Here is a 22,473-nt window from a genome sequence, read left to right as displayed (position 1 = left end):
CATTGAAATCCATCAAACATTTCATGGAAAAACGAGTCGGACAAACTTTGGGGAGAAAAAAAAAGAAAAAACAATTTGAGTTAAATCAATATGTGTCCCCTTTAGGGAAGGGGACCCATAAATACAACAGGTACAAAAATACACTTTTTTATCCCTATTTTCATTTTTTTAATCAGATTTACTTATTATCCTAAAATTTCGGTTTGATCGCAAGCTGCAGGCAATGTGTCTGCAATATGTTAATAGTAAATACCCGTTGGACAGCTATAATTTTTACTTTTTGTTTTTCTGCCTAGTCCTTGTTTGTTAAGTATGTAATTGCAAAAACGCGCTGTTCACATTTCTTTTCACATTCTCTTCATCATTAGTCGCATTAGTTATTTATCTCTAAATTGCAAATGCCGCTACGATATTATCCTTCAACTCAAACACTGTTTTGGCCTACGGACAATAGGATCACCCTGAATACTACAGAGCATATTTACTGCATTTTCAAGCGTCTATAAATCTTCATACAAGTGCAGGTTTAAACAGAGAAATAAAGAACAAAATATTTCAGGCATATAAATTCCCGCCGACTTGTTTTTCAAAAAATATTTGTCATTGCAAGGGTGTTTTTGGATAGTGAAGAACGTGGCAACAACGCGAAATTTTATCGAGAACAGAAACACGCAATGTACAACATTACAGATACTTACACAGTGATATTGTACTGCTATAGAACTTCTGTGTGAAAAAATTAATAACTTGAACAGGACGCACAAAGGACAATAAAACAAAAAAATTCCATTGTTAAACAACGTGCAAAGTCAGCCCTAAAACAAATAACGTCCCAATTTTGTAGATAAGTGAAAACTTAAACCAAGTGACCAACTGTAGATAAAACGTAAAAGAGTTGTAAACCACTAGGAAACCGTGCTTCCGAAACGAAGGTATTAAATCTGCCCATGTCTAGAGAATAGAATTTTAGTGTCGTTTCTGTATTTGCACCAATTTGCCGTGAAAACCGAACTACAGCATTACCTTTTCGCCAAAGAGCCTTCAAAATGATTTGTCAATCGCACATGTCGCTGCGCCAAAAACGCTGGACATACTGAAGTATTTGTCACCAGGTTGCTGGGACAACAAAGTGATGCTTTGATTAACAATGCGCAATTGTTTTAGCGAACATCGTATTTGACACTTCTAACAATCCTAGCACATAATATCACTTCTAAAAAATACTAAACGGTTTACGATTACGGGATTTAACAAGCTGCTTTGCTGTTGTGTTCTGTTTATTAGGATGTAATTCTCTTCATTTTTTCAAAAGTTAACCATAAACTTTAACCATGAGAACTGGTGGTACAGTACTGGCTTTGTTAAAAACTTAGTTGTTGAAATAAGCTGCATGAGTGTGCTTACGAACTGTTTTGCTTGCATGACGGCAACATTTGAAGAAAGCTTTCATTGTAAGTGTTGTTTTGGGACTCACAAACCATTTTTAACCTTCGTGACTTTTCCAATGCAAGAGTCGTACCAAACATGAAAGATGACTTGCCAAACGTTCTCATAATGTTTGCTTCAAAACTATACTGTTTGGTGTTTTCTGTATCCTCACTTTCAGATGGCATACACAACACCACTGTCATCAGACATACAGAGTCTGTGGAACATTTCTCTTCACACAATGCAGTTTCAGCATTCAAGTTAATTTCTGATTGAGGGCTGCATGCGTTTTCTTTCACCTGAAAAACAAACATTTAAAGTTGCAGCTCACAGGAACCACTAAAGCTGCAAAAAGCAGCAATTAAAAGTAAGAGATTGGGCTGTCAGCTATGAAAAAAATATAAGTCATAATGTGTTCTCATAAAAAAATGTACAATGGCAAAGTGTTTTTTTGGCTTCATTGAAGGTTTTGAAGACTAATAAAACTAAAGTTGCTAAAATAAAAAAAAATGTTTGATAACACAATTGTTTAACAAACCAGTAATTCATCACAAATCAAGTTCATTCCAGCAAATGGCCTTGCTGCCATCTGTTTTAATTCAACTGCCCGCGTTGCCCGGAGTCGGTAAGCATCATACATTATTTTTAGCTTCCATGTCAATGCTGCCATAAATAGGATCACAAGAAAGGAAGAAAATAAGATCAGCAAAATGTGCAGGAGTCTGTTACTTCGCTGTATCAAGGATATCTGCAAAGATCATTGCCTTTTAAGGACTAAAGTATTCTTAAATACACTACTAACACAAAAAAATGTATTACCTTAATTCGACAAGGAACTTGTATATCAGTCACATGTATTAAGATTGTAGAATTTAAGTTGGTCCCCAAGCTGTACTGGTCTGCATTAAATGTATACTGCAAGCTTGAAACGTTTTGAGCTTCCACAGTACGGTGTGCCTCGTTTTGAGATGTCACTGATGATCCTAAAGTAATTGTCACAGGCTTCTCAGATTCAAAACTCATTTGTACATCATCCTGGGCAACTGGAGTGTTCTGAAAGTTGATCCCTGTAATGTATTCATCAGCAGGTATGGTAAAGGTAAACTGAAATTGGTAGTTTTCTGTAAGTTTGTAGTAACAAGTTCCATTGTTGGTAGCATTTCCAATGTATCCAGAACTGTAGTCACACTTTTCACAAAAATTTCCAACAACACCTTTCGTAAAGCAAAAACAGTTGCCAGACAAAGCATGGCAGTTTGTTGCTTTGTTATTACAAGCACATTCTTGGCAACTGCCACCATTTAATGCTTCCCCAAAATAGCCTTCAGAACATCTTTGGCATTGCAATCCACTTGTGTTGTTCTCACAGTGAATACATGTCCCATTAGCAAAACACTTACTATGTCCATTGCATTGACAGCTGGGACATGTTGAAAAATACCAACTTTTTGATAGACATTTCTCATTGCTATGTGTATTGCCAATGGCAATTGGCCCTTGGTCGGCCCCATTCAAACAAAATCCACGGCCAGTTTCAGTCCCATCATCGCACCAGCCACATTTACTGTTTCTTTGACACAATGTGCAAGTTTTTAGGGATGAGCAGTTGTAATCTCTACAGGTTTGTTTGACGTTTGTCCATTCAAAGCACTGACCATATGGAAAGTGGACAACATAGGAATTGGTTGGAATGCATTGATTCTTGTTAAGACACCACATGCACTTGGAGTTGGAATGTTTCGTACAGTCACTACAGGTTAATTGTTGGTAGCATGTTGAATTAATGTTGCACACTGATTGTGCTGTACTGCCATTTTTACATTGACCATTAACCCACTTGCATTTTGAATCAAAGCTTTCACACTGGAAACAGTTCTTAAATTTAGAGCAATAATTGTCATCATTGCATTTTGATAAACATGATGGATTATTTTTGCTGTAATGACATGTATTTTTATCTTCGCAGTAGGTGCAGTTGTACAAGTTTGACAAACATGCCTCACATCCTGAATATTCTTGGCACTTTTTCTCAAAATCATCATGTGACAAGTTTCTACACAATGGATCTATATTTAAATTGACTGTGTCAACAATGGATGAGGTGGAAACACATTTTCCACTGTCCCAGATGCACTGTCCTTCGTCAAATGTACCTTAATTGAAGCACAACAGTTAGACCGTTACATGCAAATGATCACTGAGTAATTGAAATGAGCAATAAGGTTATTTACCATTGCAAATTGATTCATTTGCCTGATGATAGTGACATGGAACTGGGTTGTAAGTAAGAATATTTGGTATCATTTTACCATTATATCCACTAGTAACAAAAATATTTGATAGTCCATTAGTGGTCAATACTACAGCCTTGTGCCCAAATCTTTCAAAATCAACAGTAAAATTTGGTGTTGGTACATACTTCCACCTAAACATAAGAAATATTTTTGCTTTAGGTTTATAATCCTCTATTCTGGATCAGTTGGGCAATTTTTAGTTTCTGCGGAAACCTTCATTTAAAAAAAGTTATTTGTACCAAATATCACAAGGTTAAGATCTATGCTCTCACACTAAAAACCATTGACAACGATGGATTCCACAGTGTTATAATATAAAACTAGAAAGGTGGCTTTCCTATATAGTGCCAATTTATATGTTCGATTTTCTTTTTAAAAATTTACTCTAAACACCATCTGACCTACTAACATGATGGTTTTTGCCTTGCAAAAATGAGTGGTCTCCAAGGATGAGTATGTGCAATTAAGTAACAGTAGTAATATGATGTGAATATTTCTAAAATCCGGCAAGGGCACAGGGGGTTGTAAAGGTAACCACTAGGCCGATTGGGCTAAAATTCTAAGCAGAAAACAAAAAACCCACTAAAAACAAAACAATTGTTTAAAACTTTTGACATAAAGGACCAGTAAACCTAAACGAATATTTCTGGGTACGGGTGAAAAAGGTGTCAGTCCACATATTTTTTTCAGGTTAAATGCTTTCAAACATTTTGCCCATGCATCCCGGGGATAATAAATTAATTTAGTCATTTTCATTGCTGAATATTTGTAGTTTTTTCAATACCGATCCGCGATAAATTTTCAGTTTAAAAACGGTCCTCAATACAAAAACGGTTGCCGTCCCCTGTTCAATTCGGACATTGGTGGGGTAAATGTTAAAGCCACATGGTGAAACACAATAATCAACACTAACTAGAAAAGTAGCTTTCTGATATACTTATCAGATTTTATATATTCTATACGATATTTACCAATTTAATATACTATACACAATTTTATCTGCACATATGATCGTTTTTGCTTGCAAATGGGTCCCCACCCGCCTGTCTATGCGGAATTACGGTAAACCTATGTTGCGGTTAGTTTTAGATTCTTAAGGACAAATTTTTCACTAAGCATTAACTTAACTTAAAAAGTTTTTGTCCATATTCTTTTTGCATCATTATTGTCATATAATTACAAAAAATCAGTAAAAAAAGAACGGGGAAAATATTTTTAATTTAAACTCTTGCTTTGACCTGTGTATTGTGGTTCAAGTTCAGTTTTTAAACACAAATTTTCCTAGAAAGCCTTAACTGTTATATTAGACACTATATATAAAAAAGTCGTTTGCTACAAAGGTATACATAACAACTTGTTTTTCACTTAACTTTGTTTCACAAAAACGACTGTTTAATGACCTTTTGACACTGTTTTTGACAGCATGCAGTCCTTAGTGTTCAACAATACCGTTTAGCCTAATTTATACATGACTTAAGTACTGATTCTTGAATTAATTTGTCAAAAATAAAGAAGATATGTTATGACAAAAAATTCTTAACTGTGTTGTAATGCCTACAAGTTGACCTTTAGTGACCCGTTGTTATGCGACGGCCAAGCTAACAACGAGAATTTAAAGACCATTTATCGCGGCGTTCGAAAAAGTTAAGTTTATTTTGTCATATTTATGTTGATCAGTGGTGTTTTGCCTGACATAAACAAAACCGCAGTACGTTTATCGAGTTTAAATTACGTCTTAGGTGTAAAACCTTCGCCAAAACTGAAACTGCGCGTGATAAGTCAATTAAACGACACAGCATTGCTGCACAAAAAAATAAGCTGATTTCTAATCACCCAAACGACTGTCTCGTAAAACGTCTGTGCGGACGTCAAGCTGAGCAGTGAATTCCTCCCTTGGGACTTATATCTGACTGATAGCATACACATATTATGGGTTGTAAAGGTAACTGGCAAAATTTTAAATACTAAACGAATTTTGAAATATTTCAGCACCATAGGGCTTGTATTTCTGGCCTGAAACTAAAACCGATTATTTCGGGGTTTAAAGGGTGAAAAATGGGTGAATCCGAAAAAAATAGTCAGCACAGCCGTTTTAAAAAATTTACGTTTTGGGGGCCTGTGGGTGAACCGTTGGGCCAATCGGGGTCAAACTTCAGGAGGATCAAATTTGGATTATTAACTAACATCTCTGTAAATTTGAATAAATTTAAAGCACTCTTTCTTGACCAAACGCGTCTCACAAACCAGCGTTAGACAGAAGAAAAAAAATTTGGACAAAACAATATGTGTCCCTTTTCAGGGAAGGGGACCCATAATAAATGGCAACATGCTATCCTAATTTTATAATAAATTTACATGCTATCCTAATTTTATTCAATTCGGACATTGTTAAAATGATTCACTCATTTTAGTGGCCTAGTGGGGTAAATGTTGGCGCTACAGGCTGAAACACAACAACTGACACATGTAATGGCATTCTCTGCAACAGGGGTGACAAACACATAGCCTGCACATGCAGCCCTCCAAGAGTAGTGTGGCCCACAAAGTTAACTTTTAGAAGTTATGTGTTTTACTCGGAATACCATGAGTATACTATGTCATGCTAGTGAGTTTACATGACACAAACATTCTATATTAGTGGCATATGCAATTTTTTAGGATGATCGAAAATACCTATCTTTAGAATCCGGAATTGTGATTGTTGCATCATTGTATGCCATTGTTTTCACACAAAGCAATAAAGCACAGATTGTTCTTTCACTCTGCTACACTGTATATCTGTTTGTTATTTATTACAATATTGTTTTTTAATGTAGTTAATGGCATTAACATGGCGGGAAAAAGTGGGAAAGTTGGGAAGTTCCTTCCCGGGAAATCGGTCCTACTCGCGGGAAATTTGTGTTGGCCGTTTGTCTGACAGGTGGACAAAAAGTCGAATATAGATATTGCAGTAGAATAACGTAACACCGCCAGCTTCTGTTAGTTTGTTAAAACCGCCGATATCATGATGCACGATGTCTCTACATTTTAAGCTTGCAGCAGTGCGCAGGTCAACACACTGCATGGCGTATGGGTTTGTTCGCTATGTGTGTGCACATTGGGGCTATTAAGTCCAACAAAAAACAAAACATCTGTATAACTATATTTACCATCTGTGTAAGTTTCATCCAAACCCATCAAACATTTGATGGAAAAACGTTTCAGACAAACTTTGGGACGAAAAAAAGATACAAATCGAGTACAATCAATAATTTAATACGTTTCTCCTTCAGGGAAGGGGACCCACACTAGTCAATAGTTGTTGTTTTTTTGTTTAAAATATCTTTGCCAAAACAAGTTCTTTGTGCCACAATTTTCTTACTAAATGCAATTTAGTGTTAGGAGTTTGAAACCATACTGCAATGCCTTTCACTTTTTTGCAAAATGAAAGATGTAAAGTTTATTTCTAGTTCTCTGTTCAAAATAAAGATTTGTCCATTTGTGCATCTTATATTGAAGTTTTACCTGTTACAATAGGAGTTGTATGTCAAAAAATCAGATGAGTAGCACAATGCTCCAGTGCTCTGGCTTGTGTCATTGTGCGTGTTGCCTCCAAATACATACATTGTCCAACCATAAAACACTGCTGAGTGTAAGTACCTTGGACCTCCTCCATTTTTTACTATCCTCACCCAATTTGTCCTTGGATTATACACAAAAGTGTCCTGCGAAAGACCTGACACCCCATATCCACCATGTACATAAATTTGACTTCCATACTCATCATATGCAGATGAATGACCATAAAATCCAGATATTTTTTTTCCAAACAGTTTTGGTCGACTCCATAGTTTTTGTGTAGGGTTGTACTTGTACACAAATGAACTATACTCCTCAAATGGATGGTAACCAAAAAATACAAACATGAATTCTGACGTATTAGAAAGCTTCACCAGATTTGCTGAGTGACCCGAAAGTGTAAGGCTTGAATGATATTGACCAGGAACATTATCAAAAGTAGTATTGTATGAAACCAAGCGCCATGTTGAAAGTGTTGTATCGAATTCCCATAAATCATTCACACTGGTTTCATTTTCACATAACTTTCCTCCAAATACAAGCAACTTATTGTCGTAAAACACCATACTGTGGCTGTATCTTGAAGGAGGAAAAGTTCCATTATTTTCAATGATGAGCCATTTTTCAGTTGAAGCATTATAAGCTACAAGTTCAGAGTAAGGGTCTACAAATGCAAATCCACCATACATCCACATGACATCTATATCACTGGCAACATCAAAAGATGCTCTTGGGGTAATATTGGGGGGAATGGACAGTGCTAACCAATCCTGAATACAAAATATAATTGCATTATATTGTTGTCAATTGCAATGATTTTAACATTAACTGGAAAGTTGGACTTTATATTTGTAACTTATATATTCTCCATTCTTATCCAATGCTTATTCACATTTTTCACCATACTTACAAATACAACTGCAGTAAATTTGTTACCTTATGTTTGGAAAAACATGTTGGTGAAAAACTACAAAGGTGGTATTCCTATGTATTTGCAATTCATACATTCAATGTTCTATTAAAAAAAATGATAAAAGACAAAAACTATGTGTAAAGGACAAAACAAACACCCCTCTCAGGCAAGTCACCCACACTTACAAGGAAAAATACAATTTACAGTTTTGTGCTGTGAAAAGGCACATGGACCATGAGTAGTATATAATAGTTGTACTTTATATTTTCAACGTTTGTAATAATGTTTCTGAAAGTTAAAATGGTAAAAATATCAAAATGTATTTTACACAATTGCTTTTTTATAAGCTCTGTCTTAAAGTTTTGTACTTTTTTTGTATACATATACAAACCGGAAAGCTCAGCTAACCAATTAATACTTACTTTTGTTTCAGCATTCACTTGATATTTACATGCAACTCCACTCCAACCATCATCACAAATGCACACACCATCTGTAATTATAATGTTAGAAAAAAACTAGAAAAAAGGCTTTCTGATATACTTCCATGTTATATATTGTATGTCCTATTTACCAGTTTCCTATAAACATAGTATGATCTACAGATATGATTGTTTTTGCAAGCAAAAACGAATGGGTCCCCACACGCGTGTTTGTGCGGATTTATGGTAATCAAATGTTGCAGTTATTTTTAGATTCTTAAGGACAAATTTTTTGCAAAGCATTAACTCAACCTTAAAAGTTTTTGTCCGTATTCTTTTTGCATCATTATTGTGATATAATTACAAAAAAACAGTAAAAAAGAACAGGAAAATACTTTCAATTTAATCTCTTTCTTTGACCTTAATATTATCGTTTAAAGTCAGTTTTTAAACACAAATTTTCCTAGAAAGCCTTAACTGTTGTTTTAGACACTATAAATTAAAAAGTCGTTTGCTACAAAGGTATACATAACAACTTGTTTTCAATTAACTTTGTTTCGCAAAAACAATCGTTTAATCACCTTTTGACACCGTTTTTAACACCATGCAGTCCTTACTGTTCAACAAAACCGTTTTACCTAATTTATACCTGACTTAATATTGATTCTTGAATTGATTTGTCAAATATAAAGAAGCTACGTTATGATGAAAAAATCTATGTTGTAATGCCTACAAGTTGACCTTTAGTGACCCGTGGTTATGCGGCGGCCAAGCTGACAACGAGAATTTAAAGACCATATATCGCGGCTTTCGAAGTTAAGTTTACACCTTTATGTTGCTTGACATATACGAAACCGAAACCAATTTATCGAATTTAAATCACATCGCAGGTGTGAAACCTTCAACAAAACTGAAAATGTGTGTGATAACTTAAACAACACCTCATTGCTGCACAAAAAAACAGCTGATTTCTAATCGCCCATACGACTGTCTCGCAAAACGTCTGTCCGGATGTCAAGCTGAGTACTCCCGCTCTGCTGCCTTAATCGTAAACCCGTGAATTACTCCCTTGGGACTTATATCTGGATGATAGTGTAAACATATTATGGGCTGTAAAGGTAACTGGCAAAATTTTAAATACTAAACGAATACCCTGCTCAAACAATTGTTAACATTTTCGAAAATTGTTAACAAATTTCAGCACCATAGGGCTTGTATTTCTGAACTAAAACTAAAACCGAATATTTCGGGGTTTAGGGGTGAAAAGGTGAATCCAATAAAAAGTTACAAAATTCTTTAGTATGCCTTACATTGCACCAACCAACCAAGCATGAAACTCCCAGATTATGTGCTATAGTCAGTACAGTCGTTTTAAAAAAAATCGTTTTGGGAGCCTGTGGGTGAACCACTGGGTCGTCCAGGGTCAAACTTTAGGAGAATCAAATTTGGATCAATAACTAACATCTGTCCAAATTTGAAAAAAAATTAAAGCTATTTTTTGACCAAACGCGTTTAACAAACTAGCGTTGGACAGAAAAAAGAAAACAAAATACGGACAAAAACAATATATATAATATACATAATTAAAATTGTGAAAACAAGTTATGTATAGATATATAGGGGGCCCATATCTATCTATACATAATTTGGGGGGACCCATAAACATGCTAAACCAGGGGTGGGAACCTACTTAGTACTGCGGGCCGCATGAATTGCACAACATTTTCGGGCGGGCCAAATATTTTTTTTTTTTTTTTTTTTCAAATTCCGTGTAATAACACCCTAAGCACACAAGTGATTTTATATTTCATCGCATCAGATTTGATTTTTTGTTTGCTGTACTTTGCAACAAACAAGGCATACAGGTTTATCACTTAATTCGACTAAAATCTGTCCATTCTTTCTGGAACACCCTAGCTCCATTATACCGAATATATTTTATGTAACAATATAAGGATCCACGCTAATAACTCTAAAATAAATTTAAAACTAAACTAGAAGGGTGGCTTAGCACATATTGCCCTTGCATATACACTATAACCTATTTTAAAACATGAATATATTTCCTATGCTTATTTTGTATTGGGTCCCATATTAGCCATCGTCTTTTATAACTTTAAGCCGTTTCTGCAGGCAAAAACTCATGGGTCCCCACACATGCAAAGTTGAAAATAATGCAATTCAAGAGATAACCATGAGAAAGTCGGGTGTTGTAAGGTAAAACACAGTGATCGGCACTGGGCTTAAATAATAATACTATGTAGAATACAAACTATAAAATTAGATTCACCTCAGATATTGTTTGAAGTATGTCCTATTTAACGTTTTAAAAAACTGACCCATTTTAGGGGGCTAGTAGGGCAACTAATTGGGTTCGACACACAAACTAAAAAATATATAAAAACCACAATGACTCAATCAATAGTACTGCAAAATTTCAGCCCAATCTGCCAATGTTTAAAATTTTGACCACTAGAGGTATTTTGAGCAACAGCCGTTAATGTTTCTGACGTCATAGGGCTGTTAACAAGCCCCTAACTGCCATGGCGCAAAAACGACCACCAAGCAACCCACCAACGAGCAACACTGGTTGCCCTTGTAACACTATTGCTCCAAAGAAATCTTTCGTTTGTAGTGCCCAGTAACATACAAATACGTTTTACACTTTAGGGGCTTGTGGGGTAAATGTTAGGACTACAGGGTTGAACACAACAATCGACACCTATAAATGGCATACTATACAAGAAATCCAAATTTCAGCCAATTCTGAAACTGTTTAAAAACTCACCAATTTTAGGGGGCTAGCGGGGTAAATACTGGGGTTATCAACAAAAACAAAGTGGGATGCACATCTACATGAATATATCTACCATCTGTGTAAATTTCAGCCAAATCCATCAAACATTTGATGGAAAAACGAGTCGGACAAACTTTGGGTAAAAACACCCATTTTAGGGGGCGAGCGGGGTAAATACTGGGGTTATCAACAAAAACAAAGTGAGATGCACATCTACATAAATATATCTACCATATGTGTAAATTTCAGCCCAATCCATCAAACATTTGATGGAAAAACGAGTCGGACAAACTTCCGGGAAAAAATACCCATTTTAGGGGGCTAGCGGGGTAAATACTGGGGTTATCAACAAAAACAAAGTGGGATGCACATCTACATAACTATATCTACCATCTGTGTAAATTTCAGCCAAATCCATCAAACATTTGATGGAAAAACGAGTCGGACAAACTTTGGGAAGAAAAAAAAAAGGAAGAAAAAAAAAAAATTTTCCGAGTAAAATCAATATGTGTCCCCTTCAGGGAAGGGGACCCATAAATAGTGGTTTTCCGATATATTGCCAGTTTATATATACTACATCATACTTAACGATGTATCACATATACCATTTACTATATTTATAATGGATATATATTTCGGACCTACATTTCATTGGGTAACATAATTGTTTCTGCAAGCATAATCTAATGGGTCCCCACACATATGCATATGCGATTTGGTAACAGTAAAAATAGGGCACAATCATTGTTAGATATTTACCAATTCACTATACACATCATTTGATCTACACATATGATGGTTTTTGTAAACAAAAACTAATGCAGGGGTGGCCAACCGGCCAATGCCTAAGAGCCACCTTTGTTATTGTGTTACCACAAAGAGCCACATTATAAACATTGGCCAACATGAGCGACCTGTATTAGCCAGATTTATTCTAAATGTCGCACACAAACATAATAATGACACAATCTGACTTGTACAGACCCTGGGCCAGTCATTTTTAACAATGAATAATTTGCACTGTCTTACACACAATCTCTCATTTTAACGAATCCCACAAACAAAAAAATACAAATTAAAATTTTCTTTTTTTCTCTTACTATCAGTAACGGACGGTGAGATTCATTCAGATTTTCCCTCCTTTGAACTTTGCAGTACTTTCATTTAACGTGCACGCGCCCCAAAGTAGGCGTCGAGTTTTACAAAAAAGCAAGATGGTGAAACTAAATTCATTGCGACGTCACTAATGCATTCAACACCAACAATAGTCAACTCCACGACCAAGAGACAGACTGCCCATCAAATAACATTGGTCATAACCCGAAAAACAACGGATTGAAACATTATTAATTTTGGAACACGTTGTTGCAAATATTGCTGTTGCTTTGCGTCTGATTTGCATTGTACGAAACTATGAGGAATCATTCATTGTTCAACAATTGAATATGTGCCATCATAATCAAGCCATTTACCTAATAAAGTTACAGTTTCAAGGCAAGGTTTGTGGCCTTACCGATAGTAAGTTTGTTTAAAAGCAAAATGTCATAGCCACAAACTAACCAAAATTTTTTTAGAAAGCATTAACTTAACCCAACAATAAAAATTTTTTGTTCGTATTCTTTTTGCACTATTATTGTCATATAATTATAAAAACATTAAAAAAGAACGAAACAAATACTTTAATTTAATCTCTTGCTTTGACCCAGATATTGTCTTCCAAAGTCGGGTTTTAAACACATTTTTTTCTGGAAAGCTGTAACAGTTGTTTGCTACAAGTGTACACATAACAAATTGTTTTTCATTTAACTTTGTTTCGCAAAACCATTGACCTGTAGTAACCTCTCAGGGTGCACATGCCAAATGACTGTTTGACCTATTGACACCGTTTTCAATAGTATGTGGTCCTTACTGTTCAACAACACCGTTTAACCTAATTTATACTTGCCTTGAGTATTGATTCCTAGATTTATTGCAAAAAAACGCTACGTTATGACGAAAGAAAGTTCTGAACTGTGTTAGTAATACCTACTAGTTGACCTTAAGTAACCCGTGGTCATGCAGCGGCCGACCTGACAACGAGCATTTAAAAAAAACATTTATCTTGCAAAAATGTCAAGTTTATTTTTTCAACTTTATTTTGATTAACGAGTTTTGCTTGACATATACGAAACCGAAGCACGCTTATTAGGTTTTAATCACGTCAAGGTGTGAAACCTTTGCCAAAACTGAAAATGTGAGTGATAACTTAATAAAACGAAATAGCATTGCTGTGCAAAACAGCTGATTTCTGATCACCAAAACGATGTCTCGTAAAACGTCTGTCCGACATCAAGCTGAGCCTTCCTGCTATCGTAAACCAGTGAGTTACTCTCTTGGGACTTCTGCCTACAGTGTCTTTCTTGACCAAACGAGCGTTAGACACATTTACGTTTCGGGGGCCTGTGGGTGAACCGCTGGGTAATTCGGGGTCAAACTTCTGGAGGATTAAATTTGGATTAATAACTAACATATGTCCAAATTTGAATAAATATGAAGCACTCTTTCTTTACCAAAGGAGCGTTACAAACCAGCGTTAAAAATTTTACGTTTCGGGGGCCTGTGGGTGAATCCCTGGATCATTCAGGGTCAAACTTCAGGAGGATCAAATTTTGGTTAATAACTAACATCTGACAAAATTTAAACAAATTTGAAGCAGTCTTTCTTGACCAAACGCATATAACAAACCATGTTTCAAAAATTTTGCATTTTGGGGGCCTGTGGGTGAACCGCTGGGTAATTCGGGGTCAAACTTCAGGAGGATCAAATTTAGATTAATACCTAACATCTGTCCAAATTTGAATAAATCTGAAGCACTCTTTCTTGACCAAATGCGTATAACAAACCAGCGTTAGACAGAAAAAAGAAAAAAAAAATACGGACAAAAACAATATGTGTCCCCTTCAGGGAAGGGGACCCATAATTAGGTTTTAACATACATTTCGTACCTGTACATACTCCACGATCAGAGCAGTTGTACAAACACGTATCAATGGAATATGAAATGTTGAAGCCAGACAATCTGTATGCAACATCACTGTAAAACTGTAAAAATGCTGTCCCAGATTTTGCAAGTAGTTCTGGATAGTGTGTTGTTTCTGTCAAAACATGCACATTCACACAAAAAATGCAGACAAAAGTTATTTAAAGGTTTACAAGTTTTATATATACAACCATAATTGTTTGTGATAGATTTGATTAAACTGGTTACATGCAAATGTATAACTGACACAAAATCATTTTTATTGTCAGTCATTTGCTGCTTAACTTGATTACATTTTGTATATTCGTGTAAAGTTCACAAAAAAAACTGAATGTACTTAGGAACATTAACTATACACGGACTTAAGTAATTTGATCATAAACATTACTGCCAAGGTACTGGTGTATATAGAATACATTGTTCAGAAGTATCGACAATCTCTGTTGTCATCATCACTAATGATATGTGTGAAGACAATGGCATGCAATTACGACACAATATAAAAATTTGCCCTAACAATTGGAATTGGTCATTTTCAACAGGAGGAAGTAAAATTTTGACCACCTAAAAACTTTTGACCAATTTTGCAACAACCTGTTAATGCCTCTGACATCATGAGGCTGTTTACACCCCTTTAACTGTCAACTGCATAAACATCCACCAGACAACCTACAAACATTAGTAACATTTGTTGCATTTATAACACCACACAAATCTAACGTTTGTGGTGCGCACTAACAACATTTTACACTTTGGGGGCTAGCGGGCTAAATACTGGGTTTGTCTTGACAAACGAAGCAGATTGCACATCTACATAACTATATCTACCATATGTGAAAGTTTCATCCAAATCCATTAAACATTTCATGGCAAAAGAGGGCGGACAAACTGAAGGGCGGAAAGAAAAAAAAGAAAAAAAAAAAGAATAGAATATTAGAATACCTTACATTGCACCAACCAACAGAGTATAAAACACCTAGATCATGTACTTCAGGCAGTACAGCTGTTTTTTTAATATGTTTAGGTGGTCTGTGGGTGAACAGCTGGGTCATTCAGGGTCAAACTTCAGGCGGATCAAATTTGGATCAATATCTAACATCTGTATAAATTTGAAACACAGAAGGGGACCCATAATTAGAAAGAGAAGAATTTGGACCAGATTGTTTGAACACTTATTTTACTTTTGTTTTACCACATGTATATTACCATTGATAGCAACCAATCCACTGTATGTCCCTATTAGGGGACTAAATGCTGAATCTCCATCATATATGTAGAGATAATCCCAACCACATTCCGATCCAAACTCCAACAAAGTCAATTTTAGGGAAGAATGCCTAAGTTGTACAAATTAAAACACATAAATAATGTTTCAAAAACTTGTTGATGTCAAAAAATAAGGTAACCACGCAAATCTAAATATAGTTGACCGTGTAAATTAATCAGTTTTAACATATTCAGTAAATATTATACTTTATTTTTTGCACATATTCATGATTTAAATAAATATTTTTGTCCAGGCTGTTGTTGTAGCTATTAATAGTTAAACCACAATGCAACAGACAGTCCCTTGACTAATTTGTTTTCGTTTTGTCACAATGTTTTCTTTTTGTTCATGTATGTTTTGTTTTATGATTTGTGCACAAATAGCGTCTCATGGAGTCCTAGAAAAGTTTGTCACTTGTTGAAATGAGTAACTCTCTGAGTTATGCAGGTTAGAAATGTCAGAAGACCCCTACATCATGAAACAAAAAATAACCATAGTCATCCTTAACCAATTAATTTGGATAAAGTTGGTGAAGTTTTGTATGACATGAAACTGTAGTTCACTAGTTATTATTTAAAAAAAAACGGGTAAATTAATCAAAAACTTATCTTCTTGAGTACTTGTGTATATCGAATACATCATGCAGACGTTTCAACAATGACTGATGACGACAACGGTACAAGTGCTCTGGCAGTTATGTTTTTGATTAAATTACATTTTAAGTCTGTGCACAGTAGTACCTTTGGTGATATTTCAGCATATTTATTAAATTGTTTGTAAATGGTATATATTTTAGCAATAAAAATAAACTGCCATAAAAAATCCTTTAACATAAACCAACTTTACTGTTGTAACATACTTGATTGCTGGTTTTATAAGCCAAGAACATGCACTTGAGTTGAGATAAGGATGAGGACCATCAGTTATGTAACCTGACAATAAAACATTTTTATCCTACCAATTAGAAACAACTATTTTATATGCTTTTTTGCGTCATGCAAGGTTGTGGTCTTTGAAAGACAGAGACTTTCCCACATAAAATTGATGACTTTCCCACATATATATACTAGTGATGGGACGATACCAGGTTTTGAAGCGAGTACCAATACCGAGTACCACATGTATATACCTTCGATACCAAGTACCGAGTACGATTACCGAGTACTTAAGTCTAGTGTTGTACTTAGTTGTATATCACTAGCTAATCTATCTGCCATGGTCGCGGGTACAGGCGCGTACACACACATGCCGAAAAATGTAATCACCACGTGATAGCGAAAAAGATATCTGTAAACTGGCGGAACTTTTTTCCACTTTTGTGCTGTCCAAAGCAAATATTGTCATAAAGTTGCCCGTGTTCTTATGGTATAAATTGGCCTTCGGTACTCGCACGTTGGTATCGAAAACTGAAACAAAATATTTCGATACCGAGTACGAGTATCGATACCATCGATACCGAGTACCGGGTACTCGTCCCATCACTAATATATACATATGACAGTTTAGTTGGCAATAAAAGTACTGCACTTTCAATTTTAAAAGAAACAATGGGTGCCAAAAGGGGCAACAATCAGATACTAATATATTTGACATTTGTATAAATTAAACGAATTAAAAACGGAATGGTCTATGACCACACAACAGGATGACCAAGAGAAATGTAAAAAAACTTGTCGTATGTTGAATACTAATACTCTAACACCTACCAGAGGATTGATTTACCATCACTCTGCCATGGCAGTAATCACACAATGAACCACCCCAACCATTTGTACAAATACATGTACTGTTAGTGCATGTTCCCATGAAACATTTCGATTCCTCATTTTTGCTTGCAACAATGTCAGTATTCTGACAGAATGAGAGAACATGACCAAACATCATGTTGCATAAAAATGCAGCTCCTAAACATACATGTAGGAACAATCCCATTGTTCCCTGTCTAGATTTTTTAATAATTGTAGTTTCTGCCAAAGTTAAAGCTGGTGGTAAAAACTTTCTTTTGTTCATTCTCAGCTCAATATGTTCTCTAACTATATTAAAGAATGGACCATGCAAGATGAAAATATTCAGATGATTTTAAACAAATCTACCAGTCCCACAGCCTCTATAATATTGAGCCATCAAGGCATCAACCATGTTTAAAACTAAGACAATATTCCAATTTCGTTTTTATCATTCTGGCAGAATATTTTTGTCCCAGAGTCCCAGACAACAACTAAAAATCCTTCACAAAATGTTCAAAGTGACCATACAAATTTGCTACTTTAGATTGAAAAAGAAGAAACCCTACAATTTAAAAGAATGTGTAGTGTCTAGTGTGCTTGTTAGAAATAAAGCGCTTTGAAAACACAAACAAGCATAAAATAAAAGCATCAATACAAAAAAGCAAGATAAAAAATGCCACCTAAAAATTTAAATTTGACCTGAGAGCTGAGACTGAGACCAAGTGTTAAGTTATGTGACTTTTACTTTTATAACATACTTAGTAATACTAATAGTATCACAACATTCACAATTCATATGCAAACAACCGACGTTATGGAATAACATCCTATTTTACAATCTACAACATGCCTGGCAGTGGCACCAACAGCTTATTTATACTCATTACTGAATAGTACTGATCTACATTTAAGGACATCATGCAAGTTTTAATCGGCAAACGTCCGACGTAGTACGTAAAATTCTGAAAAAGCGCAACTTGTCTAAAACCCGCAACTGCAAGGAAAGTCGAAAACCAGCTCAAATGCGTTTGCGTTCAACTGGCCGCAAGGCATACATATCACAAAAGTTTATGCATAAGCTTTCATAAAAAATTACATAAAAAGTAACTTAAACACTTGGTTTCTCACCCTTATTTAGTTCCCAACCCAGAATTTACCCTGCTCTTTACGCCATCTATCCGAATTTAGCAATCTTTAGTGATTTTTGTTCTCACGTTTATGTTAGTTAGTAGCTTCATGCGTAATCTTTAAATGCATGTCAAGCAAAAAAATGCTTTTTGACAACCGGCAACCAAAGTCTACATAAAATTCGTATTTATTTTTGCTAAATTTTTACGTAATAAAGTACTTGCAACATGCAAAAACTTTTTTTCGCTGGCACTAAGTGTTGTACCATAGTCTTTACACATGTAAAGCCCTACGAGGCGATTTTTATGCGACCGCTATGAGATGGTCTCTTCTACAAAATTGTTTAAAGTCTGGTCATACGATCCGTATTTACTCCATTGTAAGCCGCCCTCTATTGTAAGCCGCATGTTGAGGCAGGGCTGCCACTCCTTTGGGATTTTTCCCAAGATCTTGGGATTTCAGTGCTGAGCTTGGGATCTTTGGAAAAACTTTTTAAACCTTGGGATTTTTTAAAATTATTCGTTTAATACGATTAAGATACAATTAATACTATTGTTGCGAACAAAAATTATCCTTTTGCAAAAATCATCTTTTCATGTAACGATTTGCGTAACATTGCTTCATCATTTTTGTGTTCGAGGCCGTGTAAGTTGATTGAAATTCCCTGTCAAAACTAGTGAGTCAGGCCAGTAGGCTACTACAGGCTTTTCGATGTATCATGTGCCAGTAAAAAAATGTGCAAAAAAATATCTTTTCTTTTGTATTTTTCTGGTATTTCTTGGCGTCTTTTCAAAGATTATGTTGCCTGTGCCAGCTAGGATTTAAACTGTGTATTTGCCATTTTTTGGTTATCTTGGAATTTTTGGTAAAAGGAACCTTGGGATATCTTAAAATTCTCAGTGGCAGCCCTGTGTTGTATAGGGCGCCGTTGTCGAATAAATTAAGTTGCAGCAAGATGGCTAACTTGCGACTCAAGATAGCTAAGTTGCTGCAAGATAGCTAAATTGCGGCAACTTAGCTAACTTGCAACAAAACTTCGCTAACTTGCGGCAACTTAGTGTTGCAACTTAGCTATCTTGCAAGTTTTTTGCTTGTTTTCAAAACAGCCTTAAGGCGCCGTTATCGAAATAATTAAGTTGCGGCAACTTAATTTATTCGACAACGGCGCCCCATAATAATGTAGCCTAAGCTGCCCTCGATTGTAAGCCGCTCGCTGGAATTTTAGATACTATTGTTTTTTTAATATGGCAATAACTACAAGCAATTATATTGCTGTGAAGTGTAAGTCATCAGTTTGCTGAGTCAGCAATTATTGTCATAGTAAAAACTAGTGATGTACCGAATCGGCTAATTTTCGAATTTTCGGTTTTGCCGAATAAATTCGGCCGAATGAACCGAATCATTTATGACGTCACGCGAAGCTGTACGCTACGTGTTTGACGTGAAAAAATGTTTATCTACCAGGCAATTAGTGCAGGATAGTTCTGTTTCGTCCTCATTTAAGTTTTGTGAGGTTTAAAATTGCCTCAAGAATGATTGGCAACCTGCCAATGAATTACTAATTTTTTTGACTATGGGAAAAACGACAATGTGTTTAAAAAGGTAAAAATCGACGCCATTTTCGTTATGTTTGGGCTTTTGAAAGATTGCGTGGAGCTTAATAAGCAGAAAAGACACGTTTTACGCTTCAAATTTGTGTTCGTAAAAGATTCGGTTTCGGCCGGATCGCAACAAATTATTCGGCCGAAACCGAATCTTTGCAAATAATGAGCGATTCGGCCGAATAAATTCGGCAAACCGAATATTCGGTACATCTCTAGTAAAAACCTTCTCTGCTTTTAATTGTTTACCGCAGTGGTTCTTCACTGCTGGGAAACTTCCCACCATGCAGCGGGAAAATATAAAGATGCTGAGGCAAATTGTAAAGTCAATAGAACCTAAATTGTTGTTTCCATTTTTTCTTTGATATCTTAATTAAGTCTCAAATTTTGTTATTAAAGACTATTAATGTTAATGTACGGCACAAACGTCTTCATAAAAAGAACAAAGGGGAAAAATTAAACTTGGTGGCTGACTTTAATGGGAAGCTATAGGCTATTATCCTAATTTGCTATAAATGATTTGATATAACATCTACGTATTTAGTCCAGCAAAGTGCATGAACTATTAATGTAAACAATAGATTTTTTGTGTTTTCTTCCTTTCGGAGCATGAAATTATTAGCAGGACTTCTTTTCCTACCGAACCCCACCATGTATACCTAACAGGGTTGATTATTTTATTCGGACCCCCTCGACTGGATTTATGTGGCTAAATGCGATAAATGCAATGCTTGCTATGTTGGACAGACCAAAAACCCGTTTGCTGTACGATGGCGCGGACGCAGAGCATCTTGGAAAACTTTTAATTACACAGAAAAAAACGACAATGCAGCATTATTGCGACATTACGCCAGCAACCACAATCATATTTTAAAAAGAAAACCTGACATCGCCACATGTTTCTGTATTACCTTTGTTGAAAGCCCTAAAAAAGAAAATTTAGACATGTGCGAGGCCAAATGCAAAGGATATTAAACGCCAAAATAAACATTCAAGAAATGGTCCTTCCTCCGGTACGGTAAAAACTCCATCGGCCCCCACCGCTGTTGTTATCTCCCTGCATGCGCGTACCTGTTCTACCTTTTGCTTCTTATCTTTATTTTTTTTTCTCGCTCGATCCTGTGCCCAGTGTTGCGCTTGTTTTGTTTTGGATTGAGGTTGGTTCAGTTAGCTTTGACAATTAGTAACAGCATCTCTTGTTTTATTGTCATATTGTTTTCCTGCTTTTATTTTATTTATTTTAGCGTGTTTGTTTTGGCACCCATTTTTATTTCGTATTTGTATATCGATTACAGGAACTGATGATGCCACATAGGCGAAATATATATTCCTTCATTAAAAACCGACTGATTCTGTTTAACCAAGGATTTTACAGTCCACTGGTTTTAATGTATTATTGTCACAAGTTATGATGAAAAAGTAGCTGCAAACGTATTTTGGAGTTACTTTTTTTGTAGGATACTTCAGTCCCGTCTTTTAGTCATGTCTAACAAACGCTTTTCCGTAGTCCTGTCTAGCGCTACGAGAACTATATGTAAACTTTCTCACAGTACCGTCTTTTAGTCACGTTGAAAATGCTCTTTTCCGTAGTCCCGCCACTCCCGTCGTTTAGTTTGGCACTTTTCCCGTCTGTCCCTTCTTTTAGACCTCGATTTCCGTCGTCCCGCATTCTCGTATTTTAGACAAGTCCGTTAAAAGGCGCGACATAGTTGAGGGCGCAATTGGTGGATGAGATGGTAGACGCGCTGCAGCTATACACCGTTGAACGACAAATTTGTTAAAACGTATAGTAAATGATGCCTTATTTTGGCAATCTCCTTGCAAGCAAAGCACAGGAATGCGACGATTTAGCGTCATTGGTTCATGATCCTGTAGGAAACTTGAGAAGAAAAAAAACTAAATCAGCTCTTCTCAAACTGGGGTCTGTGGTCCCTTGAGGGTCCGCCACGCGATTTCAGGGGGATCGCGAGGAGCTTAGAGTTTTTCTACAATCTTATGTAATATGAGATCTTTCGTGTGTATAAGCAACAAATAGATAGACGAATTCAGCCTTTGTTTTCACAAACATTTAACTTTTCTTCAAGCGGTTCCTCTACAAAAATACATTGTAGCTAAGCGGAATACCTGGCTTCTTTTAAAAAAGTCGGATATACTTTCTCTGGTAATGCTGAAAAGGGTTCATGCAGTTACTTACACCAGGGGCGCACAACATGGGGAAATATGTTTCATGTGTGCTGAAATATATGTACTGGTGACAGTGACATAAGTAAAACTTTACATATTATAATTTTGGATTTCAAAAATGGTCTAAACACCTTT

At 35.8% G+C, this 22,473-nt stretch overlaps 1 protein-coding gene across 2 annotated transcripts; it reads right to left on the bottom strand.

The window, feature by feature from the left end:
* Positions 1–466: 466 nt before the first annotated feature.
* On the bottom strand, positions 467–18,465 carry LOC145223082 (attractin-like protein 1). Of its 2 annotated transcripts, XM_080089398.1 has the most exons (10): positions 17,405–18,465; positions 16,558–16,630; positions 15,638–15,768; positions 14,397–14,546; positions 8,616–8,686; positions 7,227–8,050; positions 3,660–3,853; positions 2,248–3,581; positions 1,967–2,176; positions 467–1,727 (listed from the first exon to the last, which is right to left on the bottom strand). In XM_080089398.1, the coding sequence occupies exons 1-10, from the start codon at positions 17,706–17,708 to the stop codon at positions 1,401–1,403; spliced, it is 3,618 nt and encodes a 1,205-aa protein (XP_079945524.1). In that variant the 5' UTR covers positions 17,709–18,465; the 3' UTR covers positions 467–1,400. The 2 variants fall into 2 exon arrangements, with proteins under 2 accessions (XP_079945524.1, XP_079945525.1); XM_080089399.1 differs by lacking the exon at positions 14,397–14,546.
* Positions 18,466–22,473: the final 4,008 nt, after the last annotated feature.

Source organism: Phallusia mammillata, chromosome 4 (assembly GCF_965637545.1).
Source record: "Phallusia mammillata chromosome 4, kaPhaMamm4.hap1.1, whole genome shotgun sequence".
Lineage (NCBI taxonomy): Eukaryota > Metazoa > Chordata > Ascidiacea > Phlebobranchia > Ascidiidae > Phallusia > Phallusia mammillata.
This window is presented reverse-complemented; position numbering and strand designations above follow the sequence as displayed.

Bases quoted from the DNA above. Each gene is read 5' to 3' on its own strand.
- LOC145223082 (XM_080089398.1), bottom strand. From the start codon at position 17,708: ATGAACAAAAGAAAGTTTTTACCACCAGCTTTAACTTTGGCAGAAACT. The intron at 16,631-17,404 runs GTAGGTGTTAGA...TTTTATTGTCAG, and splicing joins GATGGTAAATCAATCCTCTG to GTTACATAACTGATGGTCCT. The intron at 3,582-3,659 runs GTAAATAACCTT...GCTTCAATTAAG, and splicing joins AAATGAATCAATTTGCAATG to GTACATTTGACGAAGGACAG.